General features: G+C 44.3%; 1 protein-coding gene across 1 annotated transcript in view; it reads right to left on the bottom strand.

Moving 5' to 3' along the window:
* The window catches only part of LOC142076050 (PALM2-AKAP2 fusion protein-like), a 225,776-nt gene that overhangs the window by 158,421 nt on the left and 48,649 nt on the right, over positions 1 to 18,706 (bottom strand). Inside the window, 2 exon segments of the mRNA XM_075138404.1 lie at positions 1,079 to 1,100; positions 1,704 to 1,818. Coding sequence (XP_074994505.1) covers positions 1,079 to 1,100; positions 1,704 to 1,818 — 137 coding nt within the window.

Here is an 18,706-nt window from a genome sequence, read left to right as displayed (position 1 = left end):
TACTTTGTGGTAGCCAATTTCAAATGCTCCAGGAGGAAGGAAGAGTAAGTTCTTACCATGGAGCATCCTATCTGGGACTTTTTTTTTTGGGGGGGAAATGGGATTTAAAATAAAACTTGAATTATACTGCTAACAGAAGTGAACATTTCTAAACTAGATCTTTGAGTCAAAAAGAAAACCCTCTTACTAAGTAATATTAATCACCTCAAAAAGACAGCTCCAAGTCAGCTCATATACTACATATTAACCTTCTATTGTGTCCCCGTGCTTTAATGTTAAGATCATCCTACATATTGCTCATCTATACTCACAGTACAGTTGGGCATGGCTTTGTCAGCAGCTGGAGGAGCTAGCTTGACCTAAGTATTTTGAATCTTGTCAGTTCAAAGACATGTAGTCAGAATGAGTGTCTGGAGCATAGCTTTATCTGCAGATGGATCAGCATGATATCCTTCCTGGGAACCAACCGTATTATTTGCTCACTCAGACACCTAAATTTATAGCTCAGTATTTAGACGGATCACATATAGTGTGATACTGAATTCATAAACTAGGAATTATTACATCCTCATCCACCCATGTGAGGTTTTCCTTCTGTAAGAACATCATGCAGAGAATATCATTCATCAGTGAAGTAATCTAATTTTAATAGTTGTTCCTGTATATTAGGAATAGTCCTCATTGTATTTAACTGTTCATGAAAAGAGCATAAGTGCATACAATGGAGAAGATTGACCACAGAGAGGTGAAAAGGAGTCTGCAGTGCAGAGCTATCATGTAGTGAAAGGGTTCAATAACACAGAAGTTGTATTATGTCTGTTTTAAGTCATCCATGCTGTTCTTTCCCCTTGTGTGCACATAAGAAGAGGTGGAGCTCTGCCAGAGGAATACTGTTTCACCACAATAGTGATGTTTGTGCTTGCACTATAGCAATACCAAAGAAAAAGGTAATGACTCTAGCAATAAATCATAAACATACAATGAAGAGAAGAACCTCCACTCTGTAAACCTTTGCAACAAAGATATAGTAACAACTCTTGTTAAACCCAAAGCTATACAATAATAAAAAGGCACTTACCACCATCCTGGTGTGAGAAACTCTGTGAAGGGAAAAAATAAGATGTTTGGTTTTATATTTTGGATATAATTTGCATGAAGTCTTGATTTTTATGCTAGGCTTGCTTTTATGGTTCTTTGTAATCTTTAAATGGGTAACTGGGGATGTGGCTCCTTACGTTTCTGTGCCATTTGAGGCTGAGGGCGAGGGACATGGTATAACTAAAAGGAGAACACTGCTGTTTGTTGCAGGCTGTAATGTTCAGAAGTGGCGTTTGTGGCGAATGCCACTGTCTCTGGGTGCCACTGGGAGCAGGGAAGTTTGAGATGCCTTTCAGGATCCTGCTGACATCTTTCACTGGGGCCAAAAGCTCAGTTATTTTCCCTGCAGATAAGCTATGGAGATAGTCTTTGAAATCCACCTTCAAAAAAAGCTGGAGTGGGAAGGGGAAATCCAAATAACCCAACCAAAATAGATCTGATGCCTCTATATCTTCTCTAGTCTTGTTCATCCTGGTTTGAGCTATGTGCTCTGCAACTGCCCTCAATCTTCCCATAAGTGCATGAATTATAACTGCTGTTTCAAACAGTGCCAAGAGTCTACCTTGGTTTCAATCTGTGCCTGAGTGTCTTTTTTTTTTACATACCTTTTGTAAGTTGTCGAAGGACTTCTCAGTCTCCTTTAGTTTCTCCAAAATGATTTGTTCTTTGGCAGATATTTGGGATTCCTCACTTTCTAATTTTTGTATTTCTTTTTCCAGCCTGTGGAAGACATACAGACATGCACATATACACAAAAATAAAACATGTAAAAATTATTTCAATGAGCCATAGTTTCCTAGGTATTAATTAGCATTTCAAATGTCATCAGGAACAACTTTCACACTTGTTATTCACAACTGCTTTCCTAGTGCATGAAGGGCATGTGAATTATTTGTAAAACAGACAGGTCTATTTAAAAGAAAAATGGTAATTGTCTTATTAGCCACTTTTGCAAAAGCATGTACAGATTAACTAAAAATATACATTGGTATCCCTTCAGCCCAATTCCTGTAACATCTCTCAGATACGCACTTTCATTTTAGAAATCACAGTACGGGATATAACCATAAATATGCAGTAATAATTAAAGGAATAGGTATCTTCTAATGCTTCTGTACTTCAGACAATGAAACTGGAAATAGTTATTGGAAGCTGGCAGTCAACCAGTTGCGTTAGGAATTTCTCTTGAACCCTTACTCTGCCCACTCCTGACAATAACATTTTGGGATATCCATCCATGCTTTCTACTGTTACTGCATGGTACTGGGGACCCCAGAGGCTTCAGGTAATAAAATACACAGGCTGCTCAGAAAATAAACTTATTTTGCTAGGCAGTAAGCATTCAGCACTCTTGTTTCTCTTGTCGAGACCTAATGGCACTCACTGCTTAAGATGTATTGATTGTGATTTGGGATACGCTTCAATCAGGCTTAGATTCTCCATTACTTTAACTCAAACCTCCTTTTATTGACATGATTTATGCAGGTGCAGAAATATTCCCTCTTTCTCTCTATTTTTATGTATACCATCACCTTTATTTTCTCACTTTTGACAGAAAAAAAGAAAAATCTGTAATATGATCTAAGATGAACACTTTTGAGCAGGGATAGTTACCTAAAACTCCCTTTGTCTACAGAAAGAGCTGTAGCTGCTTACAGCTTGTTGGACCATATCTCTTTGAATGTGACAGATCAGCACTGCCGAGTACTTTTGTTACCCATGGCTGCTTGCTCCTGCCTTTCTGCCACCACTTCTCAAGTGAAGGATCAGGGCACTGATCCAAGCTAAAGGGACAGACTTTTGCTCTTTGCTAGCCCTGCTCAGCACAGGACTTCATTAATGCTTGTTCGATCACAAAGCAAAGGGCAAGGAGAAGGTGACAGTGAGCAGGTAGGGAGGAAGGAGTGGGCGATTGCTCCTTTCAGGGGCTTGACAGCTTGAGTTGCTTGTGAAATTCATGTGTCTAAATATAGATGCAAGGGACTAACAAGGCACCCACCTCGGAAATTTTTCCCCACTTTCTAATTGTGCAAGGATGAAAGATGTGTGGCACTTGCTGATAACGCTTTTCATTAGAGGGAGGCAAAAGCGTCACAGCCTCAAGTTGTTGCAGATGGAAAAAGGCAGATTTTACTTTCCTGAAGTATGTGAATATTTAATAGTCTCAAACTCTTGGTGGTCTGTCGAACCGCAGTTTCTCTCTCTTGAAGGCAATCCCCTCATCTCCGAGTTGAAATGGCTTAATTGTAGTGATTTTAAAATGAACTGTTGGAAAGTACTGCTCCAATCCACTTCATATCTTCTCCAAATTATTATAAAAATTTTACATTTTTGCTGAAGTGGAACAATTTGATACAGGATGAATTTTCCCCGTTACATTGTGATTTAAGGAGAAAAAGCTTTAAAAAAATACTGTTTCATCTTGACTTTTCTTCCCAGGAAATGTTTTAAAATACCTAGTGAAGTGAAAAAATCATTTGTCACTGAGGTCAACATTGCTATGCTCCTACTTAATGAATTTAGAAGTCAACAGGAAAGTGGCTTCTTTTCCTTCCCTATCCCTGGGAACAATTAGTAGATCCACACACATTTATACCTTGCTGATAAAAACATTTGAAATATTCTGCTGTGCTCTCTGGTGAAATTACATTGTGGAGCTGGGTGAGTTGGGGTTTACTGCTATGTTTCTTTTCTTCCCAAGTGAATCACTACGCAGTATTTTCATGCTGGTACATTTTGATTGCTACATGATCCAGGATGAGACTGGAAAATGGGAGTACATAAAAGTCAGCAACAACAAAATACAGGGGAAGAAAGAAGTCCTTTTTCTTTCAAATGAACTGGACATTAGTTAATAATTTATGACAATGAAAACACTGTGAGCATACGTGGTGTAAGGCAACTCATTTGATGTCAATAAGGTCATAAGCAAGTAGACTTCTTGTAATTTGGGGTGATCGTAAGTGTACCATTTTTTGTGCACCAGCTCAAAACTGTAGAAGGTTTGTCATGAATTGTTTGGTCTTCCAGAGAAAGTTTGCTTCTAATGCATGCACATATGCACTTGCACATGCACACCCAGCAATTGATTTGATTTATATTTTCTTACTTTCTGGCTCCTTGCTCTTTTGTTTTTACTTGTTTATGTCTCTTTTATCTTCCTCTCCTGGTTCACTTCTTCAGTTTCTGCTTCATCTGTGCCAGCTCACCATTAAAAAGAGTTGGGCAGATGCAACACTAGGTTACCCTATTTTGATAACGTCTTGGTTTTTTTCCTGAATCCCTTCTTCAGTTCCTTTCAGAAGCGCTATTAACAACAACTTACTAGAGATGAAAGGGATGGAGACAGAGCTGCCAGGATTTAGAAACATGGGTTGATAGGGACACAGAAGTTGGTAGGGACACAGATTTCCTGTGTGACACTAAGAATGCATACAAACTCATCCCATAGGTGCAAATGCCTTTTTTCCACTGAAATCAGTGCAAGTAGAATGAGAGTCTCCCAGGTCCTGTGTAGAATGGGTCTGAATTCCTAATAGTGGCAAGAAAAATGTGGATCATTCAGCCAGAATATACCTGTTACATATCACAGGGGTCGTATACCAAGCATTAATATCCACAGGAGGTTGCTTTATACCTTTTTGCTCAATTTTATACCACTCTCGTCTGTATTCTCTAGGCTTCAAGGCTGAGGTAATGCTGCTGAGGTACTGAGGTAAGAGAAATACTCAAGGGCACAGTTTCCATGTGAGCTGTTGCATACATTAATCAGTAAACCACCTAGGCACTACAGACCTAACTGGAAAATTTGGACCTAGAGTCTTCACCACTTCCTTTGGGCTGCCTTTTTACGTAGGGGTCAGCAATGCAAAAATTAAAATCATAATGCAAACTGAAGGTTGTTTTGCACCCTTTATTTTTTTAGTGAGCTTCATATCATCAGAATTGCTGAGTGATAAGGAGAACGGCCTGCTTTTTTAGTAACAAGATACAACAGAGACATGCAAATTTGGTCTGAAAAACAAGATGCACTAATATCACATCTGTTTTGAGCAACATGCTATATAATGGTTTAAACAGTAATAAATCCATTCAGAGTGCACATGTACACGTACTTACATATACAAAGTGCTTACATTCTTCCTGTGTAAACCTGTTAAATATTCAATAATGGCCTTTTCTTCTAGCCCAGTTTAAAAAGGATGTGCATTAATTGTCATTTGACACCTGGCAAGGAAATCTTATAATTCCCTTGTTCCTGGCTTCTTAGCAGATTTCAGGCTAGCATTTGAAAGACGGCCACAACAATAAAGCCAATTAAATAAACAACTACAATATCTGGAGTGCTGTAGGGAAAAAATAAGAAAGAAAACAGAGATCCAGAGGAGGCAGAAGTGGTATAAGACAGACCGTTACTATTGCTGCTTATTGGCCCAAGCAGTTATCTGATCACCGGGATTTGCTAAACTGCTTATATAAGGAGAAAAAATGCGTCAGGGAGTTCAGGGTTGCTTTTGCAAGGGCGTGTTTTTTCAGCGGATATACACAGAGCCCCATTTCCCTGAATACCACAAAGAGGGGACATTTCGCTACTCAGAAAGCCAAGCCCGCCTTGCTGCTAGTCTGTCTGTCTCGCAGCTTTCTTTAATGGACGGCTGCCATAAGCACTTGAGAGTATAACAGGAATTTCAGGGGGGCTGAGAAGAGGTGTCCATGTAAACCAGGTGACCCTCCTACTCATGTTAATGGTACCATCCTGCTATGAAGGGGAAGAAACCATGAAGAGCAGAAGGAATGGTGTCTCTTGGACAGCATTTTGCTGTCATTTGGGGGCACCCTGATTCCTTGGTTAGTAAGATTACAGGCTCGTAGGATTATTCAGGCTGGAAGTGACCTCAGGAGGTCTCTAGCCCAAGCTCCTGCTCAAAGCAGGGTCAGCCATGGGATCAGACCAGGATGCTCATGACTTCTTCCAGCTGGGGCTTGAAACTCCTCAATGATGAGAGAAAAAATTTTAAGGCTACTCACAGGCTCTCTTTTATAGTCTGCAGCTATCAGACATCACGTCCTGCAAAATTCAGACCAGAACCATTCAGTTCTGGTCTGAATGGGAAGGGGATGGGGATGCAGGGGAAGGGGATGCACCACACTGCTAAAGGAAGTCAAGGGCTGAGGTGTTTGGATATAGGGCTCTGTTTTGTGCTCCAGCCTGAAGATGATGAATGCACTTTCTCTAGGTGAAAGACTTCCTCTGTTTCCCGTGCCAAGATGTTGAAACCCACAGACTTGGGCTGTCATTTTCCTCTCTGCTGAAAGCAGAGGCTGTTCTGGTACAAGGTGCCTTTACCTCAACCCCAGGAGGGATCTGGAGCAGGATTCTGCAGGGCACTCACACAGCCGGTGCAGAGTCACGCTGCTTTGCAACAGGAGCACACAAATCCCAAGTAAGCAGAACTATGCCTGAAAAAAACAGCCTCCTCTATCCAGCTAATTAACTCTGGCAAACACATGATTTCTAGAGATACCTACATTTGGCTCAGCAGTGTTTTGTTTTTCGAGGTGGGATGGTAACGGCATTATAAACAGGGAGAACAGCTGCTGCTTTATGGACCAGTTTCTTTAGGCTGTACTAGGTCTGCATGCTGGGTTGCACCTGAGGAATACTCATGTCATTTCTGCAGTGAAGATAGAAATGTAACAGAAATTATGTCTGCAGCATACACACTGACATGTCAGTGGAAAAAAGAACGTTCGTCAGCACTAACAAGGAAAATGTATACAAGTATTCAGAACGTAAGAGGAAAACAGGAAAGACCTAATCAGAGTAAACACTCAAAGGGAAAAGGTGACGGATGCATACGTAGAGCGGGGGACGGCTCAGCTGTAAACTGATTATTTTGTTATTGCTTGACTGACACCCTAAATCAACCTGATATAAAAGGCACAAAGAAGACCTGGGCCTGTATATCAGTAATTAGTGCCAGGTCTCAGAGCTGAACATCCTAAGGTGTTACAGCTGATATTAAAATGGCAGATTCACAAGCAGAGAACTGCAACAAACCCCTCTGATGCTTACTAAGCAGAAAGTTAAACACCAAGTCTAGGGATAGCTGGGCTCGCCCGTAGTGACGAAATTGATCTCTGCAGAAACTCTGTGCCCGTCTCAAGGATCTTGCCCTCATGAAGCTTTTGACCACACAGCAAAACCAGAAACTGAAACTTAACGTGCAGGGTCCACCCTTCTGTGAGCAGAGAGCCATGTGCCTTTTCCCGCAGTGCAAAGAGCACTGGCAAAAATGCTCCACTCCATGGCCCTCTCATTCCCACTTCTTGGTTACTGTAAAGGTTTTTGGGGCAGAGGGGTACCTGTTAGTTCACCCACGTTCAGAATAACCTTGGAAAATGAACTTGCAAGGGAAACGGTTCCCCCTGCAAGATGTGCAAGTCTTGCATTTAGGTTCTTTAAACCAGCACAACTGGAGAAGATATGGGGAACTGTACCCTAAATCCCAGTCCAGCACTTCAGCCCTTGACACGCTTCCCATACCCGTATCAACTCCCAAGCACCAGCAACCTGGCTGTAAACCAACATGCCTAAGAAACTGGAGCGTTTACCTACATGCCACAGCTGTGAACAGTGCCCTTCATCTGCTGTAGGGGAGGGGGAAATCACTGACCAATACTTGGTTTAGTTTCCACATTGGCTTAATTTTCTTAGCAAGCACCAGCAGTTGTGCCAAAGCCAGTTGGACCATTTGTGGATGTCACTGTATATCAACACACAGCCAGTGCTGATGGCAAAAAACCTGCTTGATTTCAGGTCTGTTGCAGGATCTGAAATGGGATTCCAGAGCTGAGTAATTCAATGCCTCTTAGCTTAGACTTTCTGCAGAGCTCATCCTTTTTAAATGGCTCAAAAAGGAAAGCTGGCAGTGCACATCTTATAATTTCCAAAAGGCTGTTGTTTACAGAGTGCAGCTGATAATCAAGAGCAGCAAACTTAACTACCATCTTTGAAAAGGCAAAACCTCCGGGACTTGAAAGTCTGGGAATACATTATCACCAATCAATGCTTGGAAATGAGATTGAGGCACGGTGCTGAATGAGTTGTCCTGGTAATCTATATGAATCTTCCTGAATACACAGGAAGGGAAACCATTCCCTTTGCCAAGAAAAAGTTGCATCCCAGTATCAGCTGATGAACTTGGGAAGAGAAGAAACACTATCTATAATTCCCTTTGCTGTTTGAAGTAAACGTGTATACACACATGCATAGAAAGAGAGATGTATATTGATATTTTGCATCTGCCTGGTTTAGGACCAGGTTAATCCCTGCTAGGTTAGACAAATCACAAGATTTCTAAACATGATGAGGTGTAAAACTCAGCAATCATTACCCTAAGTGAGTTAGTAAAAGGTTGCCTGCTCCAGGTGTAGAAGGCTTAGTGTCGATGTAATGCAAATGCTCTGACCTGGAATTGCAGAAGTTACATGATCGTGTCCCTTTCCTTGCCAAAGCAACACTGTTTGTGTATTAATTTTTGTTGGTGGTTTGCCTGATGCAGCATTAAATTTCCCAAGCATGGGGACCTTCAGTGCTCTCTGGGGTGACTCTTCCTCCAACTGGAACCACTTTTTCATGACCTGCTTTTTCTCTATTTTAGAAGGATGTTATCTCATTCCAGTACCATCTCCTCATATCTCCTTAACACGCAACTTCTTGCCCCCATGGCATTTACAGCCTACACTTGTTTGTGGACTTACACAAGCATGAGCCTTCGAGGGCCAAGTTCTTCCAGTCTTCTTCAGACGGGAGATGTCTCCAGCCTGGATGAGATTGCAACCTTAAAAAGTTCCCACTGCCTCAGGAGAGGGCAGATCACTGACTGGAAATCAGTGAATCACTATGCCTTGGATGCTTGCCCTTACAGCAGAGGAGCACGTGGCTTGGCCCTCCTTTGGGAAATGGAGGGGAAAAAAGGAAAAAAAAAGCCCTAGTCTGAACCCAGTCCCCTGGCCAGTGGCCAAAGAGGTGAAAGAGTGAACAGTCCGCTTATTTTCTCTCTCTCTGCTTACACCAGATCTGAAAGCTCCCATTTGTGCTCCTGACCAGGCTCCAGACCTGGCAGATCTTACCCAGTCCCTGTATTTCCCTGACCAGCTGAGTAGGACCCTGATAGCTTTATCTGCTCTGGCAGGGTCTGGCGTTTGTGTCATCCAGCTCTTGGAACACTTGTGTTTAAAACAAATGGCACAAATGTCCTGGTTTCTTGGCCCAGCCCTGTGAGATGAAAATGGATATTTAGGCTCTTCCTGGTGAAGCTGGGTTTTGTCTCTCCTCTTCACCATTGCTATCGTTTTCCTCTTCCCTCCCAGCCCAGAGAGAGGGCAAGCCTCCGAAATATTAAAATAAAGTGAATGAAGTGAGAGCCACAACTGATACAAAACGCTTGGGCTCCACAAACCCAGACGCGCAGCTCTCCGTGTCCCGACAGAAAGGGAGTCGCACCAGACAACGTATGGGACTTACCCTGCAAGTACAGGGACGGATCATCTGTGGTTTATTGTTCGGTACCTGCTGGGATGGCAGGAAAAAGGCAGGGAAAATAAAATAGCCATCTGAGAGAGGACATGTGCGCTCTACTTTGTAATTGGAAGGTGAAGGTGCAAAGACTCAGGGAAGACACCGAACCCTGCAGAAACTTGCTTGCTCTCCCACGGCTTTAAGTAAACTTGGCAGGCCAAGCACCAGGAGAATTTTCCCTGGGATGCCTGAGGACACACAAGAGTACAAGGGACAAACATGTCCATGTGGTTTGCTGTCGTGAAATCCTCTTCCCCTCCCACGCTGTGCTTTGCTCCTACCATTGAGGGGTACTTCAGGGGACTGGCTGGGCACTTTGAGCATGGGGAATAAGCTCCAGAAAGGCCACAATGATTGTGGTGGGACCTGGAGTCGGACGGCATGTGTTGCAGGACCTGGTCCAGGTGACGGAGGGTCGCATGTGCAGTTACCCCCAGCACAAAGTCTCCGTACACAGCAGCGTGCACCCAGATACTAGAAAAGCAACACAGGTGCGGCCAGCCCTGTGAAAAAGAGTTTGCTGGCACATTGCAGCTATGCACATGAAAATTCAGTTAGGTTTAGCAGCAGATGCAGTTCAGCTGTACAGTGGACTGCGTTATTTATATTTTGGGAGAGGTCCAAGAAATAAAGGGAGAGCAACCGGGGGATGACTGTTGAGTGCTTGTTCTTCCATAGTGCAGCAATGCTGGCTACTGCAGCGTTACACAAGGTTAGCGCGGATGTATGATCAAATGAACGCGTGACCTTATGCAGCACCCATACCGCAGGCTGCCAATGAAGGAGGATGTTTTTATGCAATTCCTATACATACCGGTATACTGGAGATACACATTCAATTACCTAGCAGCATTTACAGGGAAGGCAGGAAGCCTGGAAAAGAGTGTGAGTTTTATCTCCACCTTTTTTAATGAGTGGAAGTAAAAAAAAAAAATTACTAAAAGTATTCCCCCTGAAGAGATTTCAGCTTCCCATGTGCAGACTGGGAAGACATTTTTTGTCCCTGATTTACAATATCAACTCAGAGATGAGCTGCTAAGGGTCAAGGGGAGCTCAGGGCAGACATGAGCCAGGCAAAGCTGCCCAGTGGAAAAGGACCTGGGGGTGTTGGTCAACAGCCGGCTGAACAGGAGCCGGCAGTGTGCCCAGGTGGCCAAGAAGGCCAATGGCATCCTGGCTTGTATCAGAAATAGTGTGGCCAGCAGGAGCAGGGAGGTGATTGTGCCCCTGTACTGGGCACTGGTGAGGCTGCACTTCGAATACTGTGTTCAGTTTTGGGCCCCTCACTACAAGAAGGACATTGAGGTGCTGGAACGTGTCCAGAGGAGGGCAACGAAGCTGGTGAAGGGCCTGGAGCATAAGTCCTATGAAGAGCGGCTGAGGGAACTGGGATTGTTTACCCCGGAGAAGAGGAGGCTGAGGGGAGACCTCATCGCGCTCTACAACTACCTGAAAGGAGGTTGTAGTGAGGTGGGTGTTGGTCTCTTCTCTCAAGTAAGAAGTGATAGGACGAGAGGAAATGGCCTCAAGTTGTGCCAAGGGAGGTTTAGGCTGGACATTAGAAAAAACTTCTTCATGGAAGGGGTTGTCAAGCTTCCCAGGGAAGTGGTTGAGTTACCATCCCTGGAGGTATTTAAAAGACGTGTAGATGTGGTGCTTAGGGACATGGTTTAGTGGTGGACTTGGCAGTGTTAGGTTAATGGTTGGACTCGATGATCTTAAAGGTCTTTTCCAACCTAAATGATTCTATGATTCTATGACACCAAATTTACACCCCTCGGGTTGCAGCAGAATGGCCACGAGGATACCCTAGTAGCCAGCTGCTGCAAGGTGGGCCCCATAACCTCCAGGTTAAGTGGCAGCAGAAACTTCAGACAGACACCAGCTATTCATTTTCCATGCTTATTGAAAATTATAGCTGCTTCTGCAGGGGCTGCAGCAGAAATGCAATAAACTTCTGCAAGCTCAGAGTGCAAGCAGTGCTGCATTGAAAAGCAAAACACATGGGAGGCTTGGTTTAAAGGTTAGCTAGGGCTGGAGCGGGTGCGTTGTCTTCTGCCTGGACCTCAGGTCACTGCAGATTTTTCCTCAACCATCTGCTCTGGCCTCCTGCCCTTGGACAGCGAGACCTGGGGACGTGCTCTCTGTGCTCCCATCTGCTCTTCCCAGGGAGCTGACGAGGGTCTTGCAGAGCGAGTCTTGCAGAGAGCAGCACTCCTGACCCTCTTGGTCACCCATGGGCCACTGCAGTGAAGGGCAGAGGCAGAGGGGACAGGGCAAGAGGAGCGCCTGGCAAAGCTCCAGGACATTGGGGACTCGGCGATGCTTGTCTGCTCCTCAGCATTGGAAGTTCTTGTACCTGAAGTGCCTACAGGACACGTTCGGAGAGCAAGCAAACTGATCGCAGTTATTTCTGTGGAGCACAGGAGTCAAGAACAGACACTGAATGGTGCCCTAGAAGCATGACAGGTTTTCCCAATTTGCCCTGAATCCAGCTTTGCTCTCTGGAGCTGCCCAGCCCTGACTCCTTTGCTCTGATTTTAATGCCTTTTCCAGCATCTTCCATCCCTCCAACATTGTCAATCAACTGTAGCTGCATGCTTGGACCAGAGACAATGTTACTGTGACTTGCTCTCAGTTTCACGTAACCACAGACCTACAGGTTTCCTTGATTTAAGCTAGCTCCTCAGCCCCTGTACACTGGTACTGTTTTCTGCTAATACAGTGCAGAAGACCAGAGGACAGGGAAACATGTTCTAAACCAGCCTCCTTTTCCTTTGTTTTTCCTCTACGTGTTCTCTTTCCTCTTCTACCTTCTTTTCCTGCTGCTTGCTGCATCCTCTCTTACTCCTGTGCTACCGTTTCTGGTGGACCCTGTCCCCTCACCACCCTTCCCCGTGCCCCATGCCTGTCCTTCTGAAACCTCCTGGCCACTCCTGCCTCCCTGCCACTCCCCTGCTCCTCCCACCCAGTCCCCATTCATTACTTCTCCAATCATTTCACTTCCTCTCCTATTAAAACATTATCCCCATGTGTACTTTCTCCTTATTGTCCTTTCTCTTTTTCTCCTCTCTCCCTCACGTAAGCCAAGGGCATTCACTTTTGACCATTCAATGAACAAGCCTTGGAACAGGCTGCCCAGGGAAGTGGTTGAGTCACCATCCCTGGAAGTATTTAAAAGACGTGTAGATGCGGCGCTTAGGGACATGGTGTAGTGGGCATGGTGGTGTTGGGTCAACGGTTGGACTCGATGGTCTTAGAGGTCTTTTCCAACCTGTATGATTCTATGATTCTATGAACATTCGTATCTGCGGGCTGGCTCTCTTGTCGCCTTCACTAAAGGTTGTGCTCCTCGGTAAAGAGTTCTTCAGAGCACAGGGGATCATGCTTCGCAGGGGCCCAAGACCTGTCCCGGCTTCTAGGGTGAAGCGTGTGTACAGCTTTAGAACCTCTACAAACATTATAGAAAGGAGAAAATTTAAGCATCAGCTGCAGCTGATGGGAACAGCCACACTTCAAAGGAGGGAGTCCATGTGTGCTCACACTGCACAGTGTTATATATGACATATTATGTATTATTTTATATATATATAACATATAGTCTGTTATATAGCTATAATTCCCTAAAAATTATCACTCACCTTCTGGTACATTTCTGCTTGTCACAACCATTGGGAAATGATGATACAGACTGCATGAATGCTGCCATTGATGTTGAGAGATGCCTGACCATGCTCCCAGCAATGGACATCTTGTTAGTACAATGCAATTTTCAGTCTGTGTATAGGAGAAGTCTCACCTAAAAGGGCCTGGGCAAAAGTTCGTGAGTCCGCCAGGGTAAAAAGAGTTAATGGGTTTTGGAGACACTTGGTAATATTTTTTCCCCCGTATCTTTCCCTGAGCTGTGTCTGCGGCTTTTTTGCTCAGAGAAGAGTGAATGCAGAGGGACGATGAAGCTCGGGCCGGGAGCCCGCGCAGTGCGCAGCATTCCCTGGGCTGTGCTGATCTGCAGCTCTGACTACCCAGGGTGAAGCAGTGATGTGGGAAGTGCATTACTCAGCCCCCCCATGGGGACGCTCAGAAAAGCCATTTTGACAGTGCCATACAAATACTAGCAAAGATACGTATGTCCAAGCTTTCTGAGGAAAAAGAAAGTCTAACAGAAAGCCTGCCATTTTACAGAGCTAGCAACTGACCTAACGAAAGGACTTTGTCTGTAGCCAACCTACATACAGCAGATGAAATTGTGTGCTGCTAGTTTTTCCCTACTGTGAAGCATAGTTTCTTCTGCATTTTTTTCTGAACTGCATTTTTCCTGTCTTGCTCAGCTTATAGTGACAATTCTTTCCACTTGTCTTGGGCCAAAGATAGTTTTTTTTTTCAGTGTCAAGGATATAAATATTTTTGATGTAAATATTATTCTTCCTCTGATATACCTATTACTTAGATTGCCTGGAATGGATGCTAGCTCAACGTAGCAGTGTTTGCATCAGTATTTGATTGTTTCTCTGCAGTGCCACATGGCTCTTAGCAAACTGAAGATCTTCATTAAGATAAATAGTAGAGCTGTTGAAAAAAAAAATAATCACGGACAATTCTAATTTTCTGACTGTGTTGATAAGACATATTGCCATGAAGATGTGCACCAAAGTTTTGCTCTGGGACTCATTGCAAGTGTTGCATTTCTTCTGAAGTAATTATTTTAAATGATGCACTGAGCTACACTATAATATCTCTGGTCTTACTGTTGACACAAGGTGTCTAGCTAAACATCAGCACCAAAAAGCACAGTATTATCAGCCTACTGTAATGCACATTCAAACCAATGAGAAGATTAAGGGATGTTTAAGGAAAGTATATACTAGTTGTTAATACATATGTTAGATGTATTACAGTCCAAGTCTCACCAGGAATACCTGAGATCACATCTGAAAATGCTCTGATTTGTGGATTTGCCCTAATATGTATATATGTAGATATGTGCACACTGAGTGAAAGACAAGCTTTTTCCTGGTACAGGCTGCCTTTTTTTCCCCCCCTCATTGGTATTTCTTGTCTTCCTTGAATTCCTGCACAGGTTATTTCCACACCAGACTCCAGCTGAGTCTTCTTCCTTTGCTGTGGCTCCATCCAAAGTCAATGGCAACTTATTCCCTACTGCTCACAGACCAGGATTTTACTCCTTGCAGGTTTTCCATTTGGGAAATCACCCTATCATGTGTGACTTTTAGCAATTTAGGAGCATATGCAAATGACTCCTTCATACGGCAATCTGATCATCACTGAAAAGGTGCTGCAGTTATTTATTAGAAAAGCGGTGTTGACAAAAATAGCAATCATGGGCTAGAGTTGTCTGGTTTATCCCTGCTTTAGCCTCCAGCAAATCACTTTGCCTCCATTTCCCCATCTTGATCCATTTTGCCAATCCTATACAGTCCAATCGTAGATCAGACCATGCTTATCCCCGATAGATCTGTTAGCTGGTATTATTAATTATAGAAACTCACTGCACATGTGAAGTTTCTATGATTTTGGTTTGACTTGACTCAGATTTGCTGCTAATGACTGCATGGACTTTGTAATGGACTTCTGGTGCAAACAAGGCATTATCTATTTGCTTTCTGCAGTGGTGGCTTAAAATGTGCTGTTTCAAGGAACACGGTGCTTACAAGCTTACTTGTTGGCGCAAGAAGTAAGTGCTGCCCAGCACCCAGCACTCTGACCTAAGGTACCCCCTGTGATTGATCGAATATAGTCTGAGAATAATATGAAAAATGAAAATGAGCCCCAGAGAATTAAGGCTGTTACACTGAAAATGTGAAAACCCAAACCAAAGTATTATAATTGGTGTGATGACACCTTCTCTGCATCCGAGCTGTCATGTGCCTGTTAAAGCACAACTACCTTACTACCGCGGAAAGCTGCAGCTATCCCATCTGCCTCCCTTGGACTTTTTTTAACAAACCTTTCCTTGCATTTTGTGTTGTGCTTTAGTGATGACTGCCTGAACCTGTAAGTGCCCTCAGAAGCCCTTGTCAAAGGAGTTAAATGGTGCAGCTGACAGTCAGCGTGCCTCAAGCACTGAGCTTTATTAGGTCCCTTTAAAAATTCCCCATATTATGTGCCCCTCACGAATACACAAATGCATTCCCCTGCACTGCTTGCCAAGAGCGACTTGGACGGCAGGGACAGAAAAAGAGCAGCGGGGCAGGAAGGGGAACACCCAGTAGGAGCCGATACTTGTTTTGTTTGTTTCTTGATGCAAACCGTTTCTTGGATTTGAGCTTTGCGAATCTGTCCTCTGCTGTCATTCACTTACAGGAACTCACAGTCCATTTTTCCAGGGTGAAGGCTGACGCGAGGCAAGGAATGTGTCCTGTGGGAATGGACATACTCTCCACCGGGAGCAATGAGGAATGCACCAAGCTGCTGCCGCCCTGAGCAGGATGATGGCAGCGTCCCGATCCTGCTTCATCAATCTGATCTACCTTAAAACTTTTGTGTTGTGTTCATTTATTTATTTGTACTTGGCAGCAAGCGTCTCCATGCCCCAGAAAACATTGGAACAAACTCAGCTTCACTGGGGAAAGGTTTTGCCCTGGTGGGATAACTCCAAGGTTATCCGAAGTGCTCCTGCCGAGGCAAATCAAGCCAATCAGGAAGCCCCCAGAAACGTGGGCCGTGCTCGGTTTGTTGTTTCCACCCTTAGACATTTCCTGCTATTGTTCTTGTCATTTTCTTTAAGTGTCCACTGGGCTGGTGGGTGGTGTTGCTACCGCTGGCAAGGGTTTTTAGGGAGGCTGCCGGTTGTCTTAGGCACACGGAGAGCTCTGTGCCGTTCCTTTCACAGACTCCCAGCACAAATTTCCAGCATACAAGTGCAGGGAAGGTGGGGCTGTGGTGGTAACTGCATCTCAGTGAACAAATCAAAGTACCTTTTCCCGCTGGCCATGCTCAGCTGGGCAAGAATGAAATCATGCCATAAAATGATGAATGAATTTTAGCTCAAGAAATCGCTTACCACCCCAGCAGAAGCAGAAGGTGGGTGGGTGGAAGCAGCAACAGCATCCTGGGATTCATTGAGAGTTGTAGAAAGCTGAGGAAACACTGACTGTACTCTAGAAACTGACAACTCTAGTTTTCTCTCTGCCATCCAGAGCCTGGTTTTCTCTTGCCAGGAGTACAGGAGGTCACCTACAATGGCCTAAACCATCACACCATTAGAGGAGCAGAGGAGCTGTAACCATCCAGGCCTCCCAGGGACAATGCCCGCATCTCATTTTTTAATTCTCTGAATTTCACAATTATATTTTTCTTTCATCAGATGCATCTCACGAGTTTCTACCTGCAGTGGGAAGGACTGAGAAGAGCTGGGTGCTGCACTCCCCATGCTCCAGTCTCAGCTGGAAATCACAGCAAATCAGTTCCTTGACACCCACCACCTTCTCAGGTAATCATGAGCACATCTTTGGTTTTCATCTACAGTGTAAGGCAACTTCCCGTGCTGTGGAGAAATTGTGAGACTGAATTTGTGCTTGGACAGCATCTGTAACTCTGCAGAAAGATCTCTGGAAGTATGGTGTCGTTTCTGAGCTGTACTGATGAATAGAGCCAGCTATATAGCTGTGTGAATGAAGAAATGAGTGGGAAAAATTGCTCTGAGATTGCTCGGGGCTTACTTTTCCAGCCCTTTGCTCCACATTACCTAATATCAGCCACACCTGAGTCATTGCTGTCTGATCCCTCAGGGTGCTGGAGTGTGAATTAAAAAAAAGGAGAGCGACATAATAACACGACAATGCCCTCCTTTTTATTTTCCACAACGGATCATAAGTCCCCCTTACCGCCTCATGGAAAGTTGGAATGAGGCACGATTTTAATTGTGGGAAGCTGCAAAGTTTGTCTTGCCTTTGCACTGCGTGTTTGTGGTTGGAGTCAGCTGATGGCTTCCTGCCTGCATGGGTCTCGGACGGGTGAAATTCTTGACCCCTGGACTTCCCAAGAGCTGCAGAGCTTCCAAGTCGGGATAAAGCAGACATCTGGGCTGATTTGGTTCAGAGGAGCAAAAACCAGCCACTAGAGCACCTGCAGCCCAGGACGGGTTAGAAAAGGGATTATTTTCCTTTTTAAGAGAACCTTTAAAAGCACGGCAAGGTCTACATTTTGATGGTTGGCCCACAGCTGGCCACAGGGCATAGCAGAGAGGTGGCACAGGACTGCATTTCTGAGGGTAAATATCATAGAGGAGAACCTCAAAGCCATCTAGCATGTGGTAACTTCCTACTTTCTAATAAATCACTTCTGACTCAGCTCATTATTCTTTCTGTAGCAAGCTGAGGAAAGCCAAGCGTAGCCTGACGGGTTCCTGGCTACAATCCCAGGGAGGGGCTGGCTGGTTGCGAGGAGCTGGTTCGCCTTCTGTGGTTTCAGTGGATCCCATGACTACACAAAACGTCCTCCCAGGGGTCTCCTTGCCTCTGTGAACAATCTCTATCCCTGGAACGGTGGTACTGAGGGATGGGGTAGCAAGGAGAGCTGGTCCATGTCACATCTGTGGAAATTCCTGCTATGTAACTAAGGAAAAGTGACTAAAGTTTTGCAGGATTTCCTTAAAGTCTAAATGGTTTATTTTGTCTGGTTTTGAGTCTCACAGTGATCTTAATGCTCAAGGATCCTGGCCTGGAGAAAACCTCAGCTGACTCTTGGCAAACCCATGAACATTCTTGGTTTTACCTGTACAATTGACCCTCTCGTCTCCTTTCTGTGCTCACTATGTTTTTTATGTTGGTATTTGAACAAAGCATTCAAGTAAAATAAGTTCCTGTAAGAATGGGCAATAATAAACGTGGGACCATTGTGAAAATCTGCTTGGGTTTACAGCATTGACAGAACATTTTCATTTGCTTTGTCTAAAATTTCACACCAACATGAGACCAAGGGCAAAGGCTTCAGAGATGCCTGTATTATTGAGAAGTCTATGTCCCATTTCCCAGTTTACTTCATGCTGGTAAGTGTGTACACCCT

This window comes from Calonectris borealis, chromosome Z, assembly GCF_964195595.1.
Source record: "Calonectris borealis chromosome Z, bCalBor7.hap1.2, whole genome shotgun sequence".
NCBI lineage: Eukaryota > Metazoa > Chordata > Aves > Procellariiformes > Procellariidae > Calonectris > Calonectris borealis.
The sequence above is the reverse complement of the archived record's forward strand: the minus strand, read 5'-3'. Positions and strand labels throughout refer to the sequence as shown.